This window comes from Pteropus vampyrus, unplaced genomic scaffold, assembly GCF_000151845.1.
Source record: "Pteropus vampyrus isolate Shadow unplaced genomic scaffold, Pvam_2.0 Scaffold58, whole genome shotgun sequence".
Taxonomy (NCBI): Eukaryota; Metazoa; Chordata; class Mammalia; order Chiroptera; family Pteropodidae; genus Pteropus; species Pteropus vampyrus.
The window spans coordinates 610,292-637,437 of NW_011888839.1; the positions used below are offsets into that span (position 1 = coordinate 610,292).

Genomic DNA, 27,146 nt, shown 5'->3' on the forward strand with positions numbered 1-27,146 from the left:
ATCGTCATTTCTCTCTCTTAACCAAACTTTATTTATACCTTCAAATAATTAATAGCAAATAGTTCAGTCAAATCTAGGTTTGAATCACAGAGTCACAGCTACCCTCTACAAGCAAGAGAAAGCACAGCTGACATTTCCTCTTATTTCTTGTTAGCATCTTAGCTCCTTGGTGACCTGGGGCAGGGTATTCTGAAAGTATTATCATAGCTAGGTCATACTCCCCAAAAGACTTTAGATAATGCCAGAGAAGTTCCGGGCTGCCTCAGGAATCACAGGGGTGAGTGATTTAGACTTCATGTTTAGATAGCATCCCCACTTCGGAGGTGAATTTTAACCCTCATTTTGCAATTAATGCAACTGAATGAGCTTGAGGAGGCATTTAGCCTCTCCAGGCCTCATTTTCCTTGTCTGTAAAAAGGGCATTTAGCTAGATGATATTTTAGGTCACTTCTAATTAAAATTCCAGGATTCTAAATCTCTCAAAATAAGATCCATTTAAAGGAGTTCAGACACAGGATATTTTTTCTTTTCCTCTTTTTCTTGAACTCCTGACTTAATTTTTTTTTTTTTTTCTCCTTCTGTATGGCCACCACCATTGTCCCTTGCTCTTACCACAAGAGGCTTAGAAAATTCTTTCGCTGATGGGGCAATTTTTGAAGTGGCCCTTTCTGAGCTCTCCAATATTTGCATGACCAAGAATCTGGTACCCTCTTTTTACTCCTTTATTATATATTTATGCTTGACTTTACAGGGAATAAAAATGAATGTTTATAAAATTCTAACTTTTATACTGTTCTCCATTAATTTCTGACCTTTCACTGTGGACTTCCACAGACATGGTATTTTATCCTGTACACAGAAAACAGAATCTGAGACAAAGATTTGCATGCAGGTGGTTTATTTGGCATGTGATTCCAGGAAGTAGGAATGAGAGACAAGGGAAATGAACCTGGGGAGAAGGAAAAGCCCACAGAACATTGTGTTATTGAGTTGGCCACTGCTAGGGGAGACTGGTGTTCAATCATAAAGAACATTTTTTGGAGTTTATGAAATACATTTTATAAGTATTCTCCCAGGGGACAAAAGGAGGAAGCATTTATTCATCAACTCTCATGTCCCAGTGGTTTAGTGTGTTAATTTCCCTACACTTCTGGTTTGCACATGTGTGAGCAAGTGTTGAAAGGATTTAGATGATATCCATGCTGCCATATCAGAGAAGCCCCAGAGCAAGAAGCGAGAATCAGGCGTAAGGCAAGGCCCTTTCAGAATGCACATGCTTAAGCTGTCAGAATGCTACAGCATACACTGGAGTAAGAGGTGGGGCCGAGAGGATCTGGAGGGGTGCACAAGAGGCGTCATACACGTAGAGCTGTCATCACTGTAGAGCCTGGTTTCTCGATCATGGAGCTATTGACATTTTCAGCCAGATAACTCCTCGTTGTGAGGCTGTTCTGTGTGTTGTAGGATGTTTCTTAGCATCCCTGGCCACTACTCACTGTATGTCAATAGCGCCCCCTTCCAAGCTGTGACAACCAAAAATATCTGCAGATATTACCAAAAGTCTCCTGGTGGAGGCAAAGTCACCCTCTGATAAGAACCACTGGTGTAGAGTATTATGTATCCTATTTTTGTCACTTCTCAGTGCCCCGTCATTTCTCTCCACTTTATACCATATCAAAAGCAGCTCCCAAGTAGACCGCTACGGGGGATAGTTATGCCTTATGCTCATAACTTAATTTTTAGGCTTTGCCATGATATATTTCACTTAAATAGATGATAATCCCTCAATAATAAGGAATGATAAGACTTTAAATTTGGGAAAGCTATGAACAGACTAGATATAGGCTAAAATGTTAAAATTACATTCTAGAACTTAGTTGCCTAAGTCAGAAGAAGAGTTAAAATAAATTTTTTTGAAATCTAGGTCTCTAAGACAAGGGCTCAATATTTTTTGAGACAAGGATCTTTTCCTCTGAATTATACATATAGGTTCTACTCATAATTTCACATTCAACTTCAAGGCCCCCACTCACCCACCAAAGCCCATCATACAAGACATTTGGATTGTTTCTAGTTTTTAACTATTGTGAATAAATGCTACCATGAAGATTCTTCTACATGTCTTTAGCTCACATATACACACATTTGTGTTGAGCACATATCTGGCATGGAATTACTGGATAATAGGATATGTATATGTTCAGCATTAATAGATATTGGCAATCAGCTTTCAAGAGCGGTTATACCGGCTTATACTATCATCAGTGTAGTTGCTCCATATCCTCTTCAACACTTTGTATTATCGGTCTTTTCCATTTTAGCATTCTAATGTTTATGTACTGGTATCTCATTATGATTTTAAAATTTATTTTCCTAATGATTGAGGCTGAACAACTATTAAATGGTTTATGGGCCTCTTGGAAATTTTCTTTGGTGCCTGCGTATATTTTTTCTCCTTTTTTCTACTGAGCTGTTTTCTTTTTTATTTATAAAAGGATTCTTTATATATTGTGAATGAGTCTTTTCTGGGACATGAATTATGAACATCATCTCCTACTCAGTGATCTACCATTCATCTTTTAAAAGATTCTTTTAATCAGCAGAATTTAATAGTTTATTTAATCAATCTTTTCCTTTATGGTTAGTGCTTTTAGTGTATCATTTAAGAAATACTGGCCTACCCGACATCATAAATATACTCTCCTATGCTTTCTTCTATAAGCTCTAAAGTTCTTCCTATCACATTTAAATCAACAATCCATCTAGAATTGATTTTTTGTGAATGGCATTCTTTTTCCATAAGCATATTTATTGAAAAGACTATTCTTTCCTCACTGCTCTACATTGTCATCTTTGCTATTATGGACTCAATGTTTGTGTCCCTTCAAAATTCATATGTTGAAGTCCTAACTCACAATGTGACAGTATTTGGAGAGGGGGCCTTTGAGAGTTAGTTGGATGAGGTCAAGGGAGTAGGGCCTTTGTCCAATGAAACTAGAGCCCTTATAAGAGATACTAGAGAACTTGCACTCTCTCTCTGCCATGTGAGGCCATCTGCAACCCCTAGAGAGAGTCCTTATCAAATACCAACCCTGATAACCTTGATCTTAGACTTCTATTCTTCAAATTATGAGAAAATAAATTTTGGTTATTTAAGCCACTCAGGCTATGATATTTTATTATGATAACCCAAGCTAATACACTTGTCATAAATCAGGTATCCTTTTAGACATGTTTTTGGAGTCCACTGCAATACATACATACATACATACATATATATATATATATATATATATATATATATATATATATATATATATATATATCTTATCAGAGGGTAACTTTGTCCCCCAGGAGACATTTGGCAATATGAAACTGCAATAACATCCTTGTGACTCAATCACAAGGATGGCAGGTTGGTGTTGGCTGTTGGCGGAAGGTATCAGTTCTTGTCCACAAGAGCCTCTTCACAGGACTGCCTAAGGTTTCCTTGTGCTCCCCCAGAGCGAACAATCTGAGAGAACTAGGCAGAAACTGCAATAACCTTTTATGGCAGCCTTAGAAGTTGGTCACACAGACCACCCCTGATTCAATGTAGGAAGAGACCACACCAGGATATCAGGATCATTGGGGGCCATCTTGGAAGCTGGCTACAATAATTTCATTTATCTGAACTCCAAAAATAGGCAAAATAAACTATATTGCTTAGGGGGAAATACTTAGGTGTTAAAACTAAAGAAAAAAAGGCAATGGTTGCCGCAAACGTGGTTACCTCTTGGAGGGAAGAAACTGTGAGTCAACAAGGATCATTATTTGTAAAAAAATATATTTATGTTTTCTGTACTTTTCTAAAGTGTAATATATTTCATAGTTTCAAAAAAAAGGGTTTTTTAAAAATTAAAACAAAAGAGAATTGACAAGAGAAATAGTAATTATTTTTTCTCTTTTATGCATGAAATGTAGAGTAATGAATTCCTAAAGCCTAATTAAAAGTATGGTCAAAAGAAGAATAACAAAAACAGCAACAATTAATATTAATAATGATATAAAATTATTTAATTGTTATAGTCTTATAATAAATGTTGAGATCTGGTAGTATAAGTCTTCCAATTTGTTTTTTTTTTTTTCCTTTAATTTGTCATGGCTATTCTTGCCCCTTTGCATTTCCATGTAAATTTTAGAAACTGCCTTTTAATTTCCATAAAATTTTATGCTGGGATTTTTATCAGCATCGAATTAAATATATAGATCAATTTAGAAAGACTCTGCCTTTTTAGAATAGTCTCCAATCCATAAACATGGTGTGTCCTTCCACAGATTTAGGGCTTCTTTTATTTCTCTCAGCAATGTTTATAGTTCTCTGTGTAACCATCTTGCACATATTTTGTTAGATTTTTTCCTCTTGGGTATTTGATGGTCTGATGCTATTTATAAAGGTATTTTTAGATATTTTCAAGTTTTGTTTTTAAATTTTTTGTGGTTGGTATATAGAAATATAATGAATTTAGGGGTATCAACAGTGTTAAGAGACCTTGATTAATTCACTCATTAAATATAATAGCTTATCTGTACAAGTTTACCTTGTTTTACTGTGCTTCACTTTATTGCACTTGCAGATATTGCATTTTCATCAATATCCAGCAAAAATATCACAACCCACTAAAGGCTCGGATAATGGTTGGTATTTTTAAGCAATCAAGTATTTTTAAATCGACATGTACATTTTTCAGACATCATGTTCCTGCACACTTAATTGACTACAGAATATTGTATATATAACTATTCTATGCACTAGGAAACAAAAAATTTGTGTGACTCACTTTATTGCAATATTAGCTTTAGTGTGGTGGTCTGAAACCGAACCCAGAATAGCTCTGAGGTTTGCCTGTACATCGATGGGAGAGGCATTCTGTTCTAAACAAAACGTCATTTCTATCTTTTACATCTTATATTTAATAAGACAAAATTAAAACAGAAGTGGTGATAGTGGTCATCTTTACTGCATTCCTGATCTCAAGAGAAAAGCTTTCAATATTTTGCCATTAAGTATGATATTTGCTATAGGTTTTTTGTGGATACTTTTTGTCATACTAAGGAAGTTCCATTCTATTCCTACTTTGCCAAGAGTATTTTTATTATTTATTGTATTAATTTTTTTCAAATCGTTTCTGCATCTATTGAGCATATTGTATGGTTATATTTAATTCTGTTAATATGGTTAATTATATTGACTGACTTTTAAATTTTAAATCGACACTGCATTCTGAGAAAAAAAATCCTAATTAGTCATGGTATATTACCCTTTTATATATATATCACTGGCTTTGGTTTGCTAAGATTATGCTCAGAATTTTTGAATCAGTGTTCATGATGAATAGAAGTTTTCTATTTTAATGTAACCCAATTACATAAAATTATCACTTTCTTTACTTCTAATTATGATGAGATCAAGGTCATGCTGGGAACATATAATGAATGAAAGTGTTTCTTATTTTTCTATTCTCTGAGAGAGTTTCCCCAAGTTTGGTTTTCCTTCAGTGTTTGGTAGAATTTACCACTGAAGCTATCTGGGTCTAGAATACTCTTTGTAAAAAAGATTTAATTATTTAATTTCTTTAATAGAAGTAGGACTGCTCTGGTTTTCTATTTCTTCTGGTTTCTGTTTTGGTAAATTAGACATCATGTGACTTTTCTTTTGCAGAAATTTTGGGAATTACTTGCAGTGATCACTACTTACGTGTAGCATCAAAATGATTTGGTTTAATAACACATGTGTGATACAGTCTTTTTATTTACTCACACTTCACATTTTTAGCACTTTTTATATATTTTAAGTCTATTATTTCAATTTGCTCATTCTTCCTGAGTAAATTAACAATCATTGAAACTTGTCCTAAGTAGCATAAATCTTCCATTAGACTTTTAGCTGCTATAACTACACACAGAGGTGAGTTTGCTTCAAATATGCTCAAAAAATTAACAAATACATATTAAGGTACATTAAAATAGACCCGCTTAAATCATGAAATCAGGTAGGCAATTCACTATGCAAGTCACAAAATCAATATTTTATAAATCTAGGGAAATTACAGATTACCTAAACTAACTACATCATTTTTCAGACAAAGAAACTAAGGCTTCAAGAGGCTAAGTGACTTACCCAAGATTACACAGCCAGTAAATGGCAGAGTTGGCATCAACAGCTCAGGTTTCCCTCTTCTCGCTCTAGTAGTCTTTTTACTACATCATGCTACCATTCAAATTACACATTCCATTTGGCATTAAGAATAATTGAACATGCTGAAATTTGGCTTATACTTTTTAAGATCTCCCTTATATAAAGAAAGATAAATAGGACCTATATCACAATAACATTTTCAGGCTTCATTTTGTATCTTTTTGTGTCTCCTACCATGCACCCTCCAAATGCTCCTAAAATTATATCATACTTTCAAACAAAGTCAAACTAGAATGGAGTTTTGATTATATTCCAACTACACTGTAAATTCTTGGCGGTCAAGGATAATGATGTATATTTGTATTATCTAGTACAATGTGAAAAACATTCAGTAAAAACATAAATGACTGAAAGACTGTCATAGTATTTTGAATAATCCAGAGGTTACGAATAAGGCTTAAGGAGACATATGCCTAGGTTCAAATATCAGCTCTGCCACTTACTACCTGTGTGACCTCAGGAAAGTTCCTTAGCTTTTCTGAGTCTCAGTTTCTTCACATATAAAACAAGGTTAATAATAGCATCCACACAGAGCTGTTTTGAAAATTAAGGGAGATAATCTATTAGCACAATGGCTCATAATATGTACTCAAAAAAATATTAGCTGTGATGAGATTATATCATTACAGTTATTAACTACTCTTATCCCGCCATTCACCATAATTCCTCCTGTCCTTGTCCTAAGTGATTTGGAAAACTCTCCAAATCTGAGGGTTTAGTGAACCTCTTCTTTTTTGGAGAAATGTATCTGCTACATAAATAGTCATCCAAATCCCATTAACTCTAGGTAATTTTATTTAATAATCATATTTTAAAAGTTGGACACATAAATAAGTGGCAAAGCAATTTTGATTAAATCCTGTTTTCTCAATGGCTATTTGGAATACATCATTCATATGCAAGCCCCAAGAATATTGAATAACAGATAAAATAAATAATGATCATAATGCAAACCACATTCTGATTCCCACTTCCCTGCAAGTATGTCTCCGTGTAAGAACTGTAAGAGCCAAAAAGTAACATGCTTATTAACTGTGGGTTACTCAGCTATATACATAGAGCTTAGCAGATCATGTGAATGTTTCCACATTCTCAGTTAAGCTAATGGTTCCTTAGAGCCCAGTTCTTATAACCCCTTAAGAATTTCAAGATTTGCCTGAAAAAATATATCGTATTTCCATGACTATGACTGAACACAAATTTGGAAAGCTCACTGAAAGCGAACCATTCTGGAGGAAAGGAAATGGTCATTGTTTTCAAAGAAAGGCAAGACGCTCCTGCACACAGGAAATCAAGCTGGTCTTAGGAGCTTGATCTCATCTCCCTCTACACAAACCTGTGTGTGTATACTGTGTGGATAGACCCTACCCTTCTCCTCACATATAGGAACATGGTGGGAAATGAGAATAAGATCATTTACCAATTGAGGTAAAAGACATTTTATTCAAAACTGCCATATCAATGCAACTAGAGAAATATGTTCTCTCCTTTTTTCACATTTCATTTCATTTTCAAGTATTCAGGGATTTAGATGGACTTGTAATAGGCAAGTCATAAGCCTCTGGGAAAACCTGTCAAAAGACCCAGATCTAAAATGTTGTTTCCTAGATACACAGTGTTTTCTGCAGGAGGGCTTAGTGAATTTCACACAAAAAAGGTTGCTGCATTCCATCTTTCCCTCATAAACAAAAATAATTATACTAACAGTTTTATTTTAATTTTGTTGTTGTTGTTGTCTAATTCTTGGGAGCAAAATGTTGTCATGAGGCAAGTCTGAGATTAGGGTGTAAAAATCCTAGTTTTAGTCCCAACTGGTTACTTTGACCAGCGGTAGACAAGGTGAGGAGACCCAAATCTGCCCAACCATTGCAGAGGGCTGGTGTCCCACCAATGGAGCCAAGAGCTACTATGCTTGTTAAGCAGTAACAACCAATATAAGGTCTTTAAAATCCATTTTGAATGGCTTTACTTCAATGGTCAAACTTGCAGGAGAGTAGGGCAGGCATAGTGTTTTAATGGAGCCTCACTGCAACGCGGTTCACACACTCCACACGGAAAGTCCTTTAATGGCACAACCTTCTTGGAATAGAGTCCCAAAGGGTTGAGCTCATATTAAAATCTCTCAGATGAGAAGAATTACAGCAAGGTTACAATATAATTAACCTGAGTTATCTTGCTGATATATATTCTGACACTTCAGACTATACTCATGCTGTGATTTTTTAAATTAGCAAAAAAGGAAGTTTTCGTATCCATTCAAACTAAAAGAATAAAAAGAGTCTTTGCATAAAAAGAAAGAGATGGTCAATTCTTTCAATTATTTTTTAATGTTATTCTTATAACAGTGTTTTGGGTTTTTTTAATGGCTGCTCTGTATGGCAAAGCCTTATTCCGTCCACTTCCTAGAATCTGCAGAAAAGTCTGTGTGATTCTTTTTTAAAGATCATGGCGATTCCCTTCACTGCTTCGAGAAAGAGAAAAAAAAAAAGCAAAATCAAGGATATTATCCTGTGTTTATAACAAGTCTATTACCATAGTAACAATTGTGATGTCACAAACCCTACACCAAGGGCCAAATTCTGTCTCTGAGAAGGGAAGGACAGCTTAGCTTCAGAAAGCAGATGAAATTGGATGCAAACATGTGCGGCCAAAAGACAGTCAATGCTTGTGGTAATGGTCTAAGCACAGGGAGTTTCCCTGCTCTGAAGAAAGGGAGGGCAGAAACAGAAAAGCTACACCCACACTTCTGTATGCAGCTGTGCAAGAGGAGAGTGGAAATCCAAGAGAGTGTGGTATCATCATGTTCCCAATCGCGAGTATTCTACTGGGCCCACTGCCTGCCAGACATGGATGGGGCTCAGTGTAAGCCCGCCTGAGCACATAAAACTCACTCTGAAAACAGTGTCTGACAAACTAGAGCCTCTGGTACCTCAATGAAGAAGCAGCTTGCCTTATGATGGCAATCACTTGCAAACCAAACTGGGGTTTTACCCCTACTATGTCATTCAAGTTCATAGAACCACGGATTCTCAGGGTTAGAGAACTCATCAAGTCTCCCAAAAGACTCTAGAAAATAACCTTCTGCAGGAATAAGTTGCATCCCTTGTCACTGGAGAATGCGAAATAGCAAATTATTAGGTATTCTTATTCTGATAAAGTCTTGGGAAGTTTTGTACAAATATGATGAAAACACAACTTTATATTAAAAAGAATATTGAATTAGGAGAAGACCTTAGTACTAGTCTTGGCCGAAGTACTCAGAAACCACAACCTTGGAAAGCCATTTAATCTATTTGAGCCTCAGGTCTTTATTTAATAATATTGAACATGCTAATTCCCAGGGTTATTGTAAAGATCAAATTAAATAAAATACTGAGTGTGAATGAGTTTCACCAACTATAAAGGATTTAATACAAACACAGGTATTATTATTAGCATTTTCACATAGCCAGTTTACAGTACAACAGTAATTTGAACACTAATAGTTATTTGCTTTCCAAGAATCCAAAGCACACATATGATCCTCGTCTATCCTATCCCAAGAGGTGAACACTTGCATGATACAGTCAACTCGAAATTATTCGGGGGCTGATTATTGAGGGGCCTTTTGCTTCTAGCCATTTCTACCATTTATTAGTTGCCCTCAAGAATGCCATGTTAACCTACATATGGCTAGAAAACTGACAGCAAGTGTGCCTCAACTCTATTACCTTGACTAATAACTAGTAAAAGTTTTAGCAAAAGGAAGAATTGAAATGATTAACTAGACAGAAGTTTTGAGATAACTGGTGGACTTTACTTATCCATGGATAATTACCCACATCACTGTCTGGGAGGCTATGGCCAAGGTCCGACAGGTTGGGACTAATTCAGACAAATTATAAGCATTTTCTCGGTGAACAACAAAGTAGGTGTACTGTCTTATGTATGTGCAATAGAAATTTGAATAGCAGTCATTCATTCAGTGGTAACGTATCTACTATGTGCCAGAACTCACCACATACCCTGAAAACTCTCAAATTTTCCTGCCCTTGTTACTGTCCTTCGTGATAGTCCACAAAGCACCTTGACAGACAGAGGCTCACAGCCTGACTCTCAGAAACTCTATTCACCTTTCAGTTATCACGAAACTTTTGCCAATTTTACCCTAATGCAATGGTTAGCAAGTTATGGTCCCTAGGCCAAACCCTGCTTGCTGCCTTTTTTGTAAATAAAGTTTTATTGGAACACGGCCATGCCCACTTGTTTATGTATTTTGTATGGCTGTTTTCCTGCTTCCACAGCAGAGTTCAGTAGTTGTAATAGAGACAGTAGGGCTCCAAAGCCTAAAATACTACCTGGCCCTTTACAGGAAAAGTTTGCTGATCCCTGAACTATAAAATATGACAAAATCAAAATTCATGTCTCCTGTAAAAATTTCTTACTAGGAACTAACAGAGTAAGCTCCTTGAAAGCATAGAACCTTTCTATATCTTTGTTTTGTTATATAGATGCCTTGGGTAGGATCAAGTTAAGGTTTAGAGCAGATACAGAAAATTAAACACATCCTTCCCTACATTTTGTTTTGGAGTTAACATGGAAGACAGCATAAAACCACTGGTGTTTGGTTACTCTGGCTTCTAATTCCTCAGAGTTCCTATGTCTAAAACTTCCAAGGCTTAATTTTTGGCCTCCATCCCTTTGCATATTTATTTCCTGATCTGATGTGGAATTAGAATTAAATAGAAGCTGTGTGCTTGAATTCCACGTGGCTTGCTCAGCAGGAAACTCCAAGGCAGGTTTTTTGGCATGCCAAACTCATGTTAGCTTCAGCTATGCTAATTTCCAAAGCTGTTTGCTTTGCTCAAATAAATCTTAGAGGGGAATTTGCATTTGGGTGCACACCTTTTTATGCACAAATTATGTGCATGATAACTCTAGGGCAGATTAAGGACTGAAAAAAAGAAAAATGTATAGTGTTTACTGAATGTCTTTTGTATGGCAGGCACCATGCTAGGTAGTTTTACAGACATTTTGTCATCTCATGGACACAACAATCCTCTGAGGTAGAACTGCGATGCCCATTTTTACACAGAGTAAAACTGAGGAGAAGAGAGCTTACGCAATTTGTCCACATTCACAGAGCTGGTAAGTGACCAAGCTTAGATTTGAGCCTAAGCTATCTGAATCTGAAGGCTGTGTTCTTTTTACTTAGTCACACTGACTTAAAGACACCCTCATCATCATCACCACTCACCTAAGCTACTAGACAAACATTCTAACATAAACCCTACATTTACAAAATTAGTCACCCCTCTTCTCTCCAGTTGGCCTATGTAAAATAGGTCTATGTAAAATATCCCTTGGGAGATAAATTTAGGCCCCTATGCATCACAAAACAATCAAAGAAGAATGGGGCATAAAAAAGGCAAACTTTATATGATACAGAAGCTATGTTAGTAATTAGTCGACAAACACAATTACAAGTGATTTTAACAGGTAAATGGATTTCAGTATGAAAGGATACTTTTACTGCTAAAACGTAGTAGGCCAAACGAGAAAATGTGCCCATACCATAAAAGATATGTTAGTAACACTTAGAATATGGTATAAATATGTCTATAACATAAGCCCAGGGATTTATATCTAATATCTTCACAATTTAAGGAAACATAAGAAAACACCTACCTTCCCTAAAAAAAAGGTCATTAGCTTTAGTAAGTTATAATAAGTAATGCTGTCAAAACTCAGTATTCATCATTATTCAATTGAATATACAGAAAAATGACCCGTGTAGCAATTAAGCATTCTAACATAATTCCAACATTTTAAAACAACCCAGATCCAATATTACTGAACTTCTTTCTCTGTGTAGAACATATCTGGAACCTAGCCTACAATGTCACATCATGCTCAGCCCACTGCCATCAAGCTTAATACACTGCCATCTAATTCTCTGGAAATATAAAAGAACTGATAACTTTTTCAGGCAAGTGAAATTCAGATCTCCATTTTTTTAAAAAAAAGCCTCGAAAGCTTTCCAGGAATTAGAAAGAACTCTATGGCAGAGATAGGTAATCTAGGTTGTTTCTTAAGTGGATTTAGAAGAAGGCACATTGAAGAACAAATCTGCCACACATCCTTTACAAAACTGCCCCTTCTTTTAGAAATGAGATCAGGTCCTCATGACATCACCACTCAGATCAACCGTGCTTACTTTTCTTCTTGCTAACCAGGTAGTACATATCTTATATTTTTAATTATTTCACCCTTTTTATTTTAAACAGATGATTTCAGATGAGGAAAATGACTTTTTTATAGCCAGTGATAGAAAAAGTTTATTGTCAGTTAAAGTTTACAGCCTCAGCAGTAGATTGGGGAATTTGCTTAATACTGTGACACTCCTTTAAAAAATACATGCACTAACATTTCTCATCTACAAAGTTTCTAAAATAGTCTTTTCCAAAATTTACTTGAGCTTAATAATTATTCAAAAGATAGTTAAAACAACTTTCTATGAATCATTATTGTTGGAAACCCCAGTAGTGCCTTACCTGCTGGTGGCTTTATGAAAGGTGGTGGAATTAAAGGTACAATAATGGGCACATTGCCATGATCCTTTGACCCTGCAGGTGAGTCACTGAGTCCATTTCCTGTGGCAAGCCCTGAATAGCCTGTGCTTATATTGTATGGTGAAATAACACTGTCCTCGGGTAATTTTGGTTTTGGCAAAGAATTTTCTGTAAAAGAAAAAAATCACACTCAGTATGACAAAAGGACTTATTTTCCTTATGACCCCATTTTCTCAAGTAAAATGGCTATGTAACATAAATCTTTCCTTGCAAATCTTTAAACACTTTACCAGAACTTCACAGATCATCCTGAACCTTTTGAGGTTTCTTACCATAAATTTCCAATAGGCTCCTTTATAATTTGCTCCACTGTGATAGCTAACATCCCAATTGTATCATGATGATAAATTTTAGCATTATAAAAGCCCATAGACAATTGAGAAGCAATTAACCTTTTCCACGTACAGAGTGATATACACCAGGCGTCACTCTGTGGCTACACTAAGGGGAAAGCTTAAAAAGCACCCCCCCACACACACCCAGCACTGCAACTAGGACCCATTGTATTATAAATTTGGGTCATAAAATCAGCAAAAGAACCAATAAGACAGAAACAAAGGATCAGAAAGAAAACTGTTGTTTCATGGAGTAGACCCATTAAATTAACCTATTAATATCCATTAAAAATTAACAAAAAAGAAAATAAAGAAAATTTACAATACGTGAACTTTGTGTATTTTATCCTTGTATATCAATCATTAAAAAAAACTCAACCACAGAAAACAACTTTTTTCCTCTAGTAGCATATCCTGGCACTCATGTTCCCCAGAGGCAAAGATTATTACCTAGACCAAGTATTATTTGAGCTATTAGTTTATAGAATATAAATTCATAACTTGCATTTTTCATTTACAGTGAAATTGATGATACTATCTCTGTAACATGATGTGTACCGTTTCATAGCAAGCTAACATAAAATTTGTCACGTACGTTCAATTCCACATGCCTGCAGGACAGTTCATTTACATTTCGTGGCTTGGCATATAAGAAGGAAAAGCGCTATCTTAGAGAGACTGGAAATAAAATGCATGAACAGGTAGTTTACGCCAATAGATTTTGAATGCAATGCAAATACTGATCAAATTGCCAATAATGACACACAATTAGTTTTACCCACATTTTATTAAAGTTCCCCAAATAGGTTGCTTCTTCACATACTCTTCTTCTTTTCTTGGACAATCAAACTCGTTTCAAATTTAGGTTCATAAATTCAGTATCCACACCAACGCCCACCAATGGTTCTAAGCTCCCCTCATGAGATATCCCGCACTGCTACCACTGGTAGAATCAGTGTTAATTCAACTCTTCCTCTAATTTCCACTCTTTAGCTGGGCTTTAACAAAACTTCTTATAGAAATATATAGGATCCAATCATCCACTACTTTCTTACCCCTCTGCTTACCCTATCCAAGGGTGTGGGGATGGGGGAAGGGTAAAAACTTCAAACACAAAACAGAAATAAGACTTTCCTTTAAAATTCCCACCATAAAAAGAGGGGAAGGGAGAATTACCAAGGTAACTATGATTCTCTCTTGCAGTCTCAAAATCTAAACCTAACATTTCACTTAACAGAAAGCACCAGTCCCCAAAAATTGATATACCAAAAGGCTAAGGAAATTAGAGAAGAAGCTAGCAAACATTGTCCCTTTCTATAAATTTGTGGGCAGGTCTACAGCATTTAAAGTCCTAGCCCTTGTCTAGCTAGTTCTCCCATTGCTGGAAGATTAAGCTGTGTTTATTTTTATTTTATGTTATGCTCTTATATTCTGTGGAATTCTGCTTGTGGGAAAGCACTACTGAGGATGTAAATCAACCATTAGCATAATCAACAAAATGAGTCCCAAAGCAACTCAATTCTGGCAGGCTGAGATAGTTAATCCTTCTTGGCATGAACAAAGGGACGTTAAATGTCATTACCTTTGAGAACAGAAATGTGCTGCCGGCTCTCTCCATCTGTAGGGTAGCTCCTGAATTCAATATCTTCACCATCTTTTAATTCAACCTTATCATAGCCATACCAGCCAAGGAGTTCATTCATGGTGTTTTCTGCAAAGTTCTGAAAGAGAAGCATAGGCTACTTATTAACATAATCAATAACTATTTGAAAAGAATGCATAAATCAAATTCTATATGCACTATCCATTTACTGCCAGCCCTACCCACCCCCCACCCCCGAGAGTCATGTTCAATTTTCAAATCACGTTCAAAACTTGTACAGCATTTAAATCTCAGGATGACGTATCCAATGATGATAGGCCTTCAAACATTTGCAATTTAAAGATAATAAGAAAAAAAATATTTGTCAGTTTTGCTTACGAACAGAAAATCAATTTTAGCGTATTCTACAAAGTCTACCTCACACTAATACAAAAATATCGAAAGCACAAAAACACCTAAGAAAAGATTTTGAAAATAAAAACAATTAATTGACCCTTTTGTGGCTCAGATTAATTTATATTAGAATTGCTTTCTGATTCAGATGCTGTTTCTTAACATGAACCTCATCTCAGATAAAGCAAAATCTCAGCAAAGCAATTATTTGTCAACCACTACCACACAGAAAGCTGAATAGCTACAAGGGTCTCCCTTTTTGATTTTCTCTTTTGCAAGAGTATTCTTTAAAAATCAATAAATAATTTGCTTTACAAATTTCTCCATGAAAAAAAAAATTTCTCCATGAAATCAAAAGTCCCTATGTTGTTTTCTGACATGTAACATAAAAGTACCAAATAAGTTTAAGGTTACTAGCCAGCCCAGATTTTGGATAATGCATGAAAACACTTTATGAACTATAAAGTTTATATATCCAATTTATCATTGGATAAATATAAGGTATTGTTGTTGTTATTACAGATATAAAACTGTGAAAATAAGGACATGGTTGGACAGATTTAAAGCCTTATATCAAGCGACTATTTTTTATGAATTTATCGACTGCTAGATCTGGAAGCAAGATGTGAGAGTGTTTATTAATGATCTTAATGCTTGCATGTGCCTTAAAGCATCTTTCTCTGAGAAACAGAGAAGAGAGTGGTGGTTAACAAGAGTGGGGGAGCGGGGGGAATGGGAAGACATTGGTCAAAGAGTACAAACTTCCAGTTATAAGATTAACAATTCAGTGGCCTAATTTACAGCGTGGTGATTATAGATAATAATAGTGTACCACATACTTGAATGTTGCTAAGAGAGTAGATCTTACATGCTCTCACCACAAAAAAGAAATGGCATAGTCAACTTGTGATGGGATGGAGATAGTTCTAATGCTATGATGGTAATAATTTTGCAACCTATAAACATATCAAATCAACATGTTGTACACCTTAAACTTACACAATGTTATATGTAAATTATATCTCAATAAAGCTGGGGGGAGACTAAATAAAAAGAAGGGACCTACACTACAGACTAAGAGCTTAATAAATGTTTGTTTAATTATTTTTTTAAAAGCATCTCTATCTGGCAAGGCAGTCTGAGACTCCTAGACTGAGCTAGAAAAACTATATATTAACCTCTCTGGCTCAAAGAATCTTTTCTCATTTTCCCTGGAAGTTATATTTCTGAATTACACTGGGATGTATAATTTATATACATGAAACAAAGCACCTAGGTTAAACCAGAGTGCTCACAGCCTCAACATGTGAATTCCATGTTCTCTTAAATTTCACAACTTCAGATTTCAGCAAGGGTTGCATTAAAAAATATATAGATATATATTACACTATTGACTCCACAAAAACAAATCTGTCATTTCAAACCACCCACAGGATGCTGCATTTTTTGCTTTAGTGCCCACTTAAGTTTAGAGCTCCAACTGGCTTTGTGATGGTATAGTGCACAAGTAATTTTTTAAAATCTAACCAGATTGATTTAGTGTTAATCATCCGTAAGGCCAATAGCCAGTCATATCAAGTTTTAGTAAGGCATTTATTCTCTCTGATGGCTGGTCATATCTACATTAAATAGATACTCTTTTCATGAATGCACAAATATGATATGATCAATATGTATAATAAGCTCAGCAACTTCTGGAATACCACTGAGGAGATCTCAGCTAAATGCTGCTCTACTCAATCAAAAGAGATCCCTTTAATGAGGCATCAGTGTCCCCTAACACTCAATTTCTTTTCACTGAGCTGAGTGCCTGGAATGGAGAATGATCGCCCCTAAGCACACAAATAGAGGTCCTCCATCAGTGGTCTGGCAGCAGAAATCTCCAAAGATAAGGATTATACCTTGCATCAAACAAACAAACAAACAAACAAACAAAAATTCAAAGTGTTAAAAGCCAAGTTTAAGCCATTCTATTGGTTCGTGTGCTGTTAGCCCAGATCTCTAAGAGAATGGTGCCAACAAGAGAGAAAATCTGCATATTAACTTCTGGCCACCACATCCAATTTTCTAGACCATTTGTATCTGGGTGCCTGTCTCTCCAGTTGTGTCTAACCTCTGAAGTAACCTCTGAAGAAAGGCTACAAATGCATAATTCATGGAGCAACCTCCCAGCCAAAGATATAGATTTGTTTGTTTTAGTCTAGCTGCAAATCCATTCGGCCTTTCAGAACCAATCCCAGGAATGGAATCCAGAAGTTTCACACATTTGAATAAAAATTGAAACTTCAACTGGATTATTAACACCAAATTCATATTATTTGGGCACCTTAACTGCATCACTTAGTTTATGGTTTATGCTGAAAACGCAGACACTTCATGGAACGATCAATAAGAACTTGATCTATTCCATGATTTTCGAGTCACTATAAATGTCAGTGAAAATAAACTCTGAAATATTCCCTTTCTTGTCATTGAAAATAAAATAAAATCCTTAATGTTTTGATATATGACTGCAAAAGTAGAAAACAAAAGATTTATAAAGCCTCAAGCCATAAATCGCAAACCTTTCATCAAAGGATGAACAAGTTGAAAGAAACAGAAAATGAACAACGAAGTTTCTTATAGTGTTAGTAAAAGAGACTATTACCTCTGACTTACACGCTATTGGATTAAGAAATCAAAGAATGCCAAGGCATAAATAATTTAAACTTTTCAATTTTTAGGTAGAATTAGATGCTAGATATCCCATGGACTGATTACAGTGTTAAACCAAAGGAAATGAAATACATTTTTGCAGTTATCATCCAAGAAACAGGACATATTCTAGGATAAATGAATTTAATGTTTATGGCCCATAAGGATTTTAAGTTCTTCTGGTAGAGTAGTCAAACAGATAGTTTTTTCAACATTTTTAGTATTGTCATCCTTTAAAAAAGTTTTCCATTAAAAGAATTATTTCTTTCCTATATAAATTTCTTCTGTAAGTCACATTTTTTTTAAAGGTTAAAATGCAAAGAGATTCCGAGGTAAGAGTGCTCAATAATAAAATAAGCTACTGTACTAAGAGAGGTTGTAAAACTTGCTTTCCCCACAAATCTTCACCCAGCATTTGTCCTGAAACCTTAGGACAGGAAACTGAAGTAGAGAGTCTCTTAAAGTCCCTCCAAACTCTAAGATTTTGTGAAACCAACGAACTTCTACTAATACAAGAAATAAAATACCTTTTGCAAAGAAATATCATAATTATAGTGATCGCACATCATAAATTTTACTAAACAGCCACTATTTCAAATATTTTATCATTGCTCCCATAAACCATCAGAATGTGCCAGAAATTTTAATATTCTGGCATCCGAATCACATTTTGCAGACTGCCTCTCGCCCTTGGAAGTGGCACAAAAATCCTCTCTCATACCATGTGGTCCAATTTGGGTTTGGAAAATAGGTCACTATAATTATAATGATAATGTCTAACACTCTTATAGCACTCGACAGTGTTTCCATATCCTTTAACTCTTGTTTCTTTCAATAACCCTATGAATTAGATATTTGATTTCCACAATAAACTTTTGGTGAACCTTTGTAACATCCTCATTTTACATAAGAAATTAGAGCATCCAGAAGGTAAATGATAGGCATGAGAGATCACCCAGTAAAGTCAGAACAAAAATACAGATTTTCTGACTCCTACATCAGGCAACTTTATATTATAAATTCTGTAAGGTCCAAGGTGTTGGCAATTCCAAAGAAGCTATCTCCTTGGACCAATCAAAGAGTTGCAAAGAAATCATACCACAGGATGCCAACATCACACGTAAAGAGCTTTCCAAATGTCAAGGTTCAATATAAACAATTTTTAATTTAACGTTTTTCCCAGGTAAACAGAGTTGTCTTCGAGGCACTTTGAAAATAGCAATTATTACAAATTCTCAAAACGCCTCTGAAATGCAAGTACTTCAAGGTCTTCAAAAAGGACTAATGATTTTATTTTGAAAACAGCAAACAGATTTTAAACTATAGATAGGTTATCACTGATTTCTTTCATCTCAGGCCTTGCATAACTGCATATCAAAGTGTTTTCAACTTTGTATCCTACCCAAGAGCAGAAAGTTTTCAAAGAGCTCCCAATCATTCAGTGAAATGTGGGAAAAGCCATGTACTCCTCCCCACAAACATAATTCACATTTTCACTCCAACTCCCAGTTCTAGCGAAATATGTCATCTATCCCAGATACACTCTAAGTTACTTGAGGAAGAAATCTTTTATTTCATTTTATGTCTCACCTAGCACAATATCTAGCATTCAAAATATACTTAAGAAATGTGTGAATTCATTTGACTATATTCACGAATATCAAAAAAAGTATAAACCCAGAGAAATGATCAAACAAAATTTATGAAAACTGATTTAAAAAATAAATATATGCACATTAAATTATAATATCCAGCATTAATGAGCACTCTCATAGTATTGGGAATTTAAGTTGATACAACTCTTAGAAAAGGCAACTTGACTATGTATTAAAAGCTTTAAAAATATATATACTCCTTAATTCAGTAATATTATTTCTAGACATTATAGAAACTATTCTAAGGAAATAGTGCAAAAATATGCATGTTCAGGAATACTTATCTCTGATATTTTCTTAGAAACAAACTGTGTCAATAAAAATTTGGTTAATATACAGCTTTATCATGGAATGACTAACATGGAACACTATTTTGCCACTAAAATATATGCTGTTGATAAATTTTTTCTGCCATAAAAGCTAGTAACCATATATTAAGTTTTAAAAGGAAAGTTAGTATACGATAAGACCATCTTTATTTTTTATTTTATTTTTTTAAAAACTTCATTTTCATAGAACACATTTCCACATTAGATTCCCACACGATTTTTGTTTTTGTTTTTGTTTTTGTTTTAAAAAACTATATATCATACATAGAAAAGGGCATGAAAAGACATACATCAAAATGTTGACAGTAATGTGGGCGGGGAAATTATAGGCTTTTTCTTTTTGCTTATCTGTATTGCTTATTCTACTATTTCTGTCATGTTCATATATTATCTTTGCAAAAACAAAAAAGTTTTGATTAAAAATTAACTAACACATAGTCTTCTCCTAGACAATCATATCAGCCACATTCGTAGTCCTAATGACAATAAAAAAGATCTGTCAGTTACTTTGCTTAACTTCAAAACATTCTGACACCCATTATCCAAGAATGTGAAGAATATGATAAATACTTTCAGAGGAAAAGGAAACCCCCAATCCTGAACAATTTACAAGGCAGGGGAAAAAATGCTAATATCTTTGCTGGTTAAGGTTATGAATAATAGAACGATTGTTATTTTTGGAAAATATTTTCTCTCTCTTTTCACCTCCATGTGTTCTAAGTTCTAAGAAGTAAATTTCTATTAAGTATCATTGGACTCACTCATTGAGATTTTAAAAAGGAGTTAGGGGAGGAATCTGCAAAACTGAGGCAGTTTCTTTTGTAGAGAGTAGGCATTGAACTTGATTAGAAGTCAGTTTCTAACTCTATCCCCAGGTCTGGCCTAAGGCTGAGTCTAAATTATCTCTCTTAACACAGACCCAGTGGATGGGTTTTATTTTATGGTTCTGCCAAGAAGAAGGTTGAGGTAAAATGTAAATAGTGCAAAGGAAACATTAGAAGAGCCCTTTACAGATTAAAAAGTATATTCACAATCCCACTGGATCAGATGCTATTCGAAGGACAAGCTACCCGCCACAGATGCCCCATTAGAAGGTAATCCATATGCATCAATTAATAAGAGCAGCCAGATACACATTCTTGGTATCAGTGGACTCACTCATTGAGATTTTAAAAAGGAGTTGGGGGAGGATTCAATGGACTTTATCCATTGAATCCTGCTGTTTTTACCTGAACTACATACAGCTTTTTAGCTTGAAATCCTTTGAAGATGGCTACTGCGCTCGATTTAGGTCATTTTGCAACACTGTTCTCAACCACAACACAATGATTATAATGCAATTCTATAAGCAGAGGATACATTATAATACTAAAATCCAACTCTGGCCTATAGCAGATCTGAGGAGAAAGTCTTGTCCTCCTGTTGATATATTCTGAATTGGATGGCTGTATAACTGGCACATGAAACCAAAATTGTGTGCTCCCACATATAAAAATCTATGTTGTTTTATTGTCTTTTGACACAGAGCACGTTTTAATCTGTGGCCAGGACACTAAATACCCAAAAAAGGTCACACGAATGCTGTGAAATTGTGGCTATCAGCCCTCAGGCTAACAATGTGGCAGGAACGGCAGGTGTGCAGCTGTGTGCAGCTGTATCCTTTCACAGCTGCAGAACTGCCCTAAAAATCGCCAAGACTTGTTACATTGTTTTCCTGTCCATGCCAAGCCACTGGCCTTACAGCAGGACATAGTTCCACAGCCTTTTGGTTATATAAGAGATATTAACACCCATCAGTCTATAGATCTTAAACTATACATTCAACAAATCTCGCTCACCGCATGCTGTCACATCTGTTTACATGTCTGAATTGGCACCATCAAAAACAAAGCACTCCATTTTTTTTTTCATTCTATCCTATCCCTCTTCTTTTAAGAAAATACTCAATAATCTTATTAGCTTGGGAGTGCAAGTGTAGCTTCTCATCCCTTAAGAGGAAGTTTTAGACCTCAGAGATTTTTTAATGACCCACCTTCTACTACTTCTAATAATTTTTTTAAAAAAATAAGTATAAAGACTCTTAAAAAGAACACTTTCTTAGAAGATATATAAAGTCTGGGCACCCTAACAAGACACTAAATTTCCCTGGAACTCTCCTTTTTCAGTCACTTGCACTCACTGATATTTATGCTTTTTGAGGCCCTGTTTTTGACTTTCCTTTAAAAACTCTGTTGCCTCTTGGTTTCTATGAGTCTGTCTTTCACACAAGGAGAGTAGGGCTTGGCTTCTCAGAGCAGTGCTTGGCAAGCACAGAGGCAGGAAACGCAGAAGGGAATGAGTCTGTCAGACTCATTTTCTTCTAGTTCAAATGTTTATTTCAGATTTGGGAGGAAGTGGAGTGGTTCCTTTCCATTTCCTTGTTTCTGGAACCTGCGAGTTGTATAAGGCTTAGAGAATCTCGCTCTACCGCACATCATACTCACAGGTTCACAGATGGAGAAAGAGACTTTTTTCAGAAAAACTCTGGTTTGAATCAAGCAGAATTCATCGCTCTCCATGCCCTTCCAGGATCAACTCTTATGGGTTTAGACAGGAGCTTTGAACAGGACGAATGAAAGCAATGCAGAGAACAAGGCTGGTAGGCTCAGGAACACACTACCAAGGGGCAAGGGCCATGTCTGGACTGACATTTGTTCCCAGTCCTGCCACGTGGCATACCGGAGGCCACTGCTCAGCTGGAAAGGTCTGACATAATTTGTGAATGCCACAGTGAGATCTGGTCCTGAGCCTACTTTCTAGGAGACTTACCGTGTCTAACACCAGGATGGAGTTTCAGCAACAAAACTTAAAATATCTATTTTAGTAATGAGCTGATTTCAACCTTAAACATGCTGACTTTTCTAATCCATACTCTGATCTCTCTCTTTAAGCCAAGCTTTTTATCTCGCTGCACTCACCAGCTCAGCTCTGCAACTTGTTTTATTGTCTATGCAATTGACACAGGTCATTTTTAATGCCAAATGCAGACCATCAGAAACCAAACTAGAAAATCTTGCGGTGCGTTTACTACTAAACTCTAACAGATGTGCCTGAATCTAACTGTAGGCATCAGACTGAAGCATAATTTTAGGTACAAATTACTTACTAAGAATATTTACAGACAGAAAATTTCTTCAGCAAAGGGGACCCTAAGACATTTAACATAGATTACTTCGTAGTTTAACAATTGATAAAGAAGCCAAATATTGTAAATGTATTAATTATGGTTTGTTTAGGAAACTTTCCAGGCCAGAGAACTTGATCTAATCACGCTGGTTTTGTCAACGAGCTTTAAAAGATAAAAACCCTATTCATTATCTCCACTCACAGTGTAGATTTTTCTAGCTGCATTACTGTTTAGTAACCACTAATGACATTCACTAAGATCTATGTGCACTATATTTACACTTATGCATCTATTTATACTCATACATCTAATAGTACAAACTAGTTTTTATATTATATCTATCATGTTCTGAATGAACTACTAAAACAAATGAACCCTTCCATATATCATAATTGCCTCCCAACATCCATTTATTATGATACATGTAAGGTAACAGTATATTTACATTAGATACAATCACAATATTCACTTTAGAAACCAAAAGTAGTCAAAATAGAAATTGCATTTTAAAAAATTCTCTCTCTTGGTTGCTAATTAAATAAGGCATACTGATTGTAAGTACAGTGAAGTAATGAGTTGTTTTAATCAAGGAAAAAAACCCAAGATGAAGGGAGGAAAAAGAAAGGAAAAGATAAAAGAAACATTGTAAAGGTCATAATGAGACAAACATTTCTACTTGAAGATATTTTCACTGAAGCACACTCCAAGCAAGTATGCCAACTCATGTACTTTTCACACACAAAATTATATTGTATCAAATTTAAATTTGTTACAACTGCCATGTACATTAAACCAGTGATAACGAAAATGTAACTCAATATCTGATCTAGTGAAACAGCAACCAACATTAGCTCCCAGCCACATGAAGACAATCTCCAATGCCATTACTGGTGTCAGCTAAACTTCAGCCAGTTTGTCCTCTCCAGCCATTTTTAAATAAATATGTGACTATCTCAATTAGGAAACGAAGGAAGTCCCTATGAGGAGGAAATTTTGTTGCTCATTCTCAGTGCCCTGCATTTGCTGTACTTAAAATAGACACTTGTACCAATGTCCTTTCTATTACCCGAAGGGGAAAAAAAATCACATACACACCAGTCCTTTTTCTTTCAGCTCGCAGAGAAGCAACTTGATCCGACCAGTGTTGAAACCTGAGTAGGTCACTGTACACCATGATAAAATTCCCTAATCCCTGAGCCAAATCTCCCTAAGGGGGGCCTCCTCCTGATCCTCCACTTCTCAGGCTGACTTTTCCATTCGCTCTCTCCTCTTCCACCCCCCTCCCTTCATTTCCCCTACCTTCAAGCCTTGATATGTGATCCGTGGTGGGGGCTCAGGTTTCCGTTTTTACAGCTTAGGCCGTGCTAGCTGTATACATTCCTTTCTTTCTGCCGGGCAGTGATTACTTACCAGGGCTTAGTTTACACTGGTCCAGATGAAAGCCGTTCAGATGAAGGCAAACACAGCCAGGCAGCTCCACAGCACCGATATGAAGCTGCACAAGGCCACATTGTGTTCTCAGTGACATTTTGTTGCACATATTTTTATACAGGGCAACCAACTTGTTATGTTACTCTACACTTTAGATGGAGTGGTAATAATACCATGATGTTCGGGTAGGGGTTTTATTGATGTGGTTATTAATATTAAAAGCAGGAAAGCTTTAATAAGCTTGAAATAATCCTTCTACCTTTTGTCTACGAGAAATAACTTTTATAAAGAAAATGATTAGTGCTATTATATAAAAGGGATGCCTACTAAACAATTCCACTAGAAATGGGATTTCATGACTCACTGGCATCATGAGTATTGACATGACTGAAGATTTCATCCAGGGGTCTCTTATACATTGTTCCAAACCAGAGAGAAAATGTAGATGCTACAAGCAGCTTTCTTTGCTGGCTAAAACTTCTTATTTAATGCTACTATGCATTAAAACGATAAGGATTAAAACTTCAAATAGGTGGTGATTTAGAAGAAAAATATAACATTGTCGGGAAATTCTGTGCATGAAGGTTAATTCCATACTTAGTCCCGCAGCACTGCCTAAAAATTGTGTAATTTTTCCTTTCACACAATGTTGTTTTTGTTTCTTCCTCACCAGTTCAGACAAACATCTGTTATACTGTAGAAGGACAACTATCTCCCAAACCACGGAGTGCGCCCGCAGCCAAAGTCAACAACGCGAGCCCCAAGCATCCAGCACAGTCAGCCTTTATATCCAGTCGGGATAACATTTCACATGTTTTGATTAAAATTAGCTAATTTGTAATTCTAGAACCTATGAAACTTAAAAGCTGCCATCCATATAGATCACATTAGGCAGTGTTTTAAAGGGCCAGTGCACACTGTGATTTCCTGGTGGCTTCGCCTTTTTCCTCTTCCTCCACCCACAATTTAAAATGAATGGAAAAGTAATCTAGAAATGCAGGACAAGAGGGAAGGGCAAGTGAGGAAGAATGGTTATGGTAGACGGTTTGAATCCCACCCCCTTCGGAAAACAATTCTTACTGGTCTTTTTTATTTAAAACAAAAACAAAAACAAAAAACAACAAAAAACTGTCTATCATTGGAATCAATGGGGGTTTCTATCACAAGGAATGGCACTGACTTCCAAGGCAAATCTTCCTTAACTCTCAGGAATGATGTTACACCTCATGCTTCCAAGCTCTAAGTTCCTCACCCAGACATAAAAACCCTAATTCCAAAATTTAGATTGTCTAGAAATTTCCTGGAGGTACACATATAAGCCCCTTTCTAAGCATGGGCTTCGTACAAGGCACTCTCACTGAATATGCTTGTTCCAATCAAGAAAACATCAAAATGCAATAAATCTGACTTAGTTGCGTGTCATTTTCATCCAGTTTGTCTTTTAAATACAAACTTAAGTCAACTGGCAGTGCTAAGAATTCTATGCAGAAGATAGGGAGTACACCAGGACGGCCACAGAATGAAAACTAAAGACCTCCAAAATCTGCTACTTGTTTGTAACGCACAGAAAGGAAAACACATAAATAAAATATTTTTTAAAAATCGAGAGAGACTCGTGAAATCAACACAGAATAAAATCCTAGCTGGACAAAAGCTGCAACTTCATGGAAAAGGGGCGAGGGGGGCGGGGGAGACGAGGGTGGTCAGGAGCTGAGTGGTGCTCTTGTGCAATCGCTCCAACGTGAACAGCTGGAGCGCCAGGCTGCTGCGCTCGCCACCTCTGGCGCACCGCTGGCCTGGCGGGGAGCCCGGCCTCGCCGAGAGGACTCCGGGGTTGGCCTTTCCAAACAATGGGCAGGCGCTCTGAGAAGGCCGCCCCTCACACAGCTATCTTTCAGCGAGGCTTGCCTGGGTCTGCTTAACTGGGAAGTGAAGCATGCAAAAGCGAGCGGGAGGCGGCGGCGGCCGACTGAGAGGAGCCAGCAGGGTCCAGAGAGGCGAGTCCGCCGTCAAAACGGTACCCAGCCCCGAGCCGCTCGGGCCGTGACTCGCCCCGACACTGACAGCCTCTTTACACCGTCACAGCTGGCTACTTGGGAGGAAGCGGGATCGAGAAGCGGAAAGATGAGCCAGCAAGAGGGGTGGAATCGAGCGCTCCTGGGGTGCCTCGCCCTGCAGCTCTTAACTTTGGAGGGATCCGAAGGACGGTTCCCGAACAAGCGGAAAAAAACTACACCGCAGACTAGTAAAGCCTCTTCACCATGCCCACCCGCCACTCGGGCTCCCGGTCCCCTCACCCTGAAACGCGCCTGTGCCAACCTGGGGTTTATAAGGTTAAATAGCGTGTGGTTTCCCGGTCTCCCCCCGCCCGCCCCCCCCCCAATCGAATCGGAGGTAGGCAAATCCCGGGGATGCAGGCATTGGCCTCCGTTTTGCACCTGGAGGAGGAGCTGAGGCATTCGGGGCATCCTACAGAAACTGACTTGCGCTCCCCGGAACCCCCCAAATCCATACAACCGCCCAAAGGTAGCGGGCGGAAGAAAGAGCTCTGTCTCTCCAGCCCCGAAGTCCAAAAATACCTTCATTTCCTCATTGATCTCCCTTTTCACTGGGTGAGCCGGTTTCCTGCTCCTTTTATTTTCCGGAGGTCTCCCTTCTTTCTCCATTTCTGCCATGTTTTTGTGTCTGGTT

General features: G+C 36.7%; 1 protein-coding gene across 1 annotated transcript in view; it reads right to left on the reverse strand.

The window, feature by feature from the left end:
* The window catches only part of SOBP (sine oculis binding protein homolog), a 144,036-nt gene extending 116,896 nt beyond the window's left edge, over positions 1–27,140 (reverse strand). Inside the window, 3 exon segments of the mRNA XM_011360691.2 lie at positions 12,772–12,957; positions 14,767–14,905; positions 27,035–27,140. Coding sequence (XP_011358993.1) covers positions 12,772–12,957; positions 14,767–14,905; positions 27,035–27,130 — 421 coding nt within the window. The 5' untranslated portion in view covers positions 27,131–27,140.
* Positions 27,141–27,146: the final 6 nt, after the last annotated feature.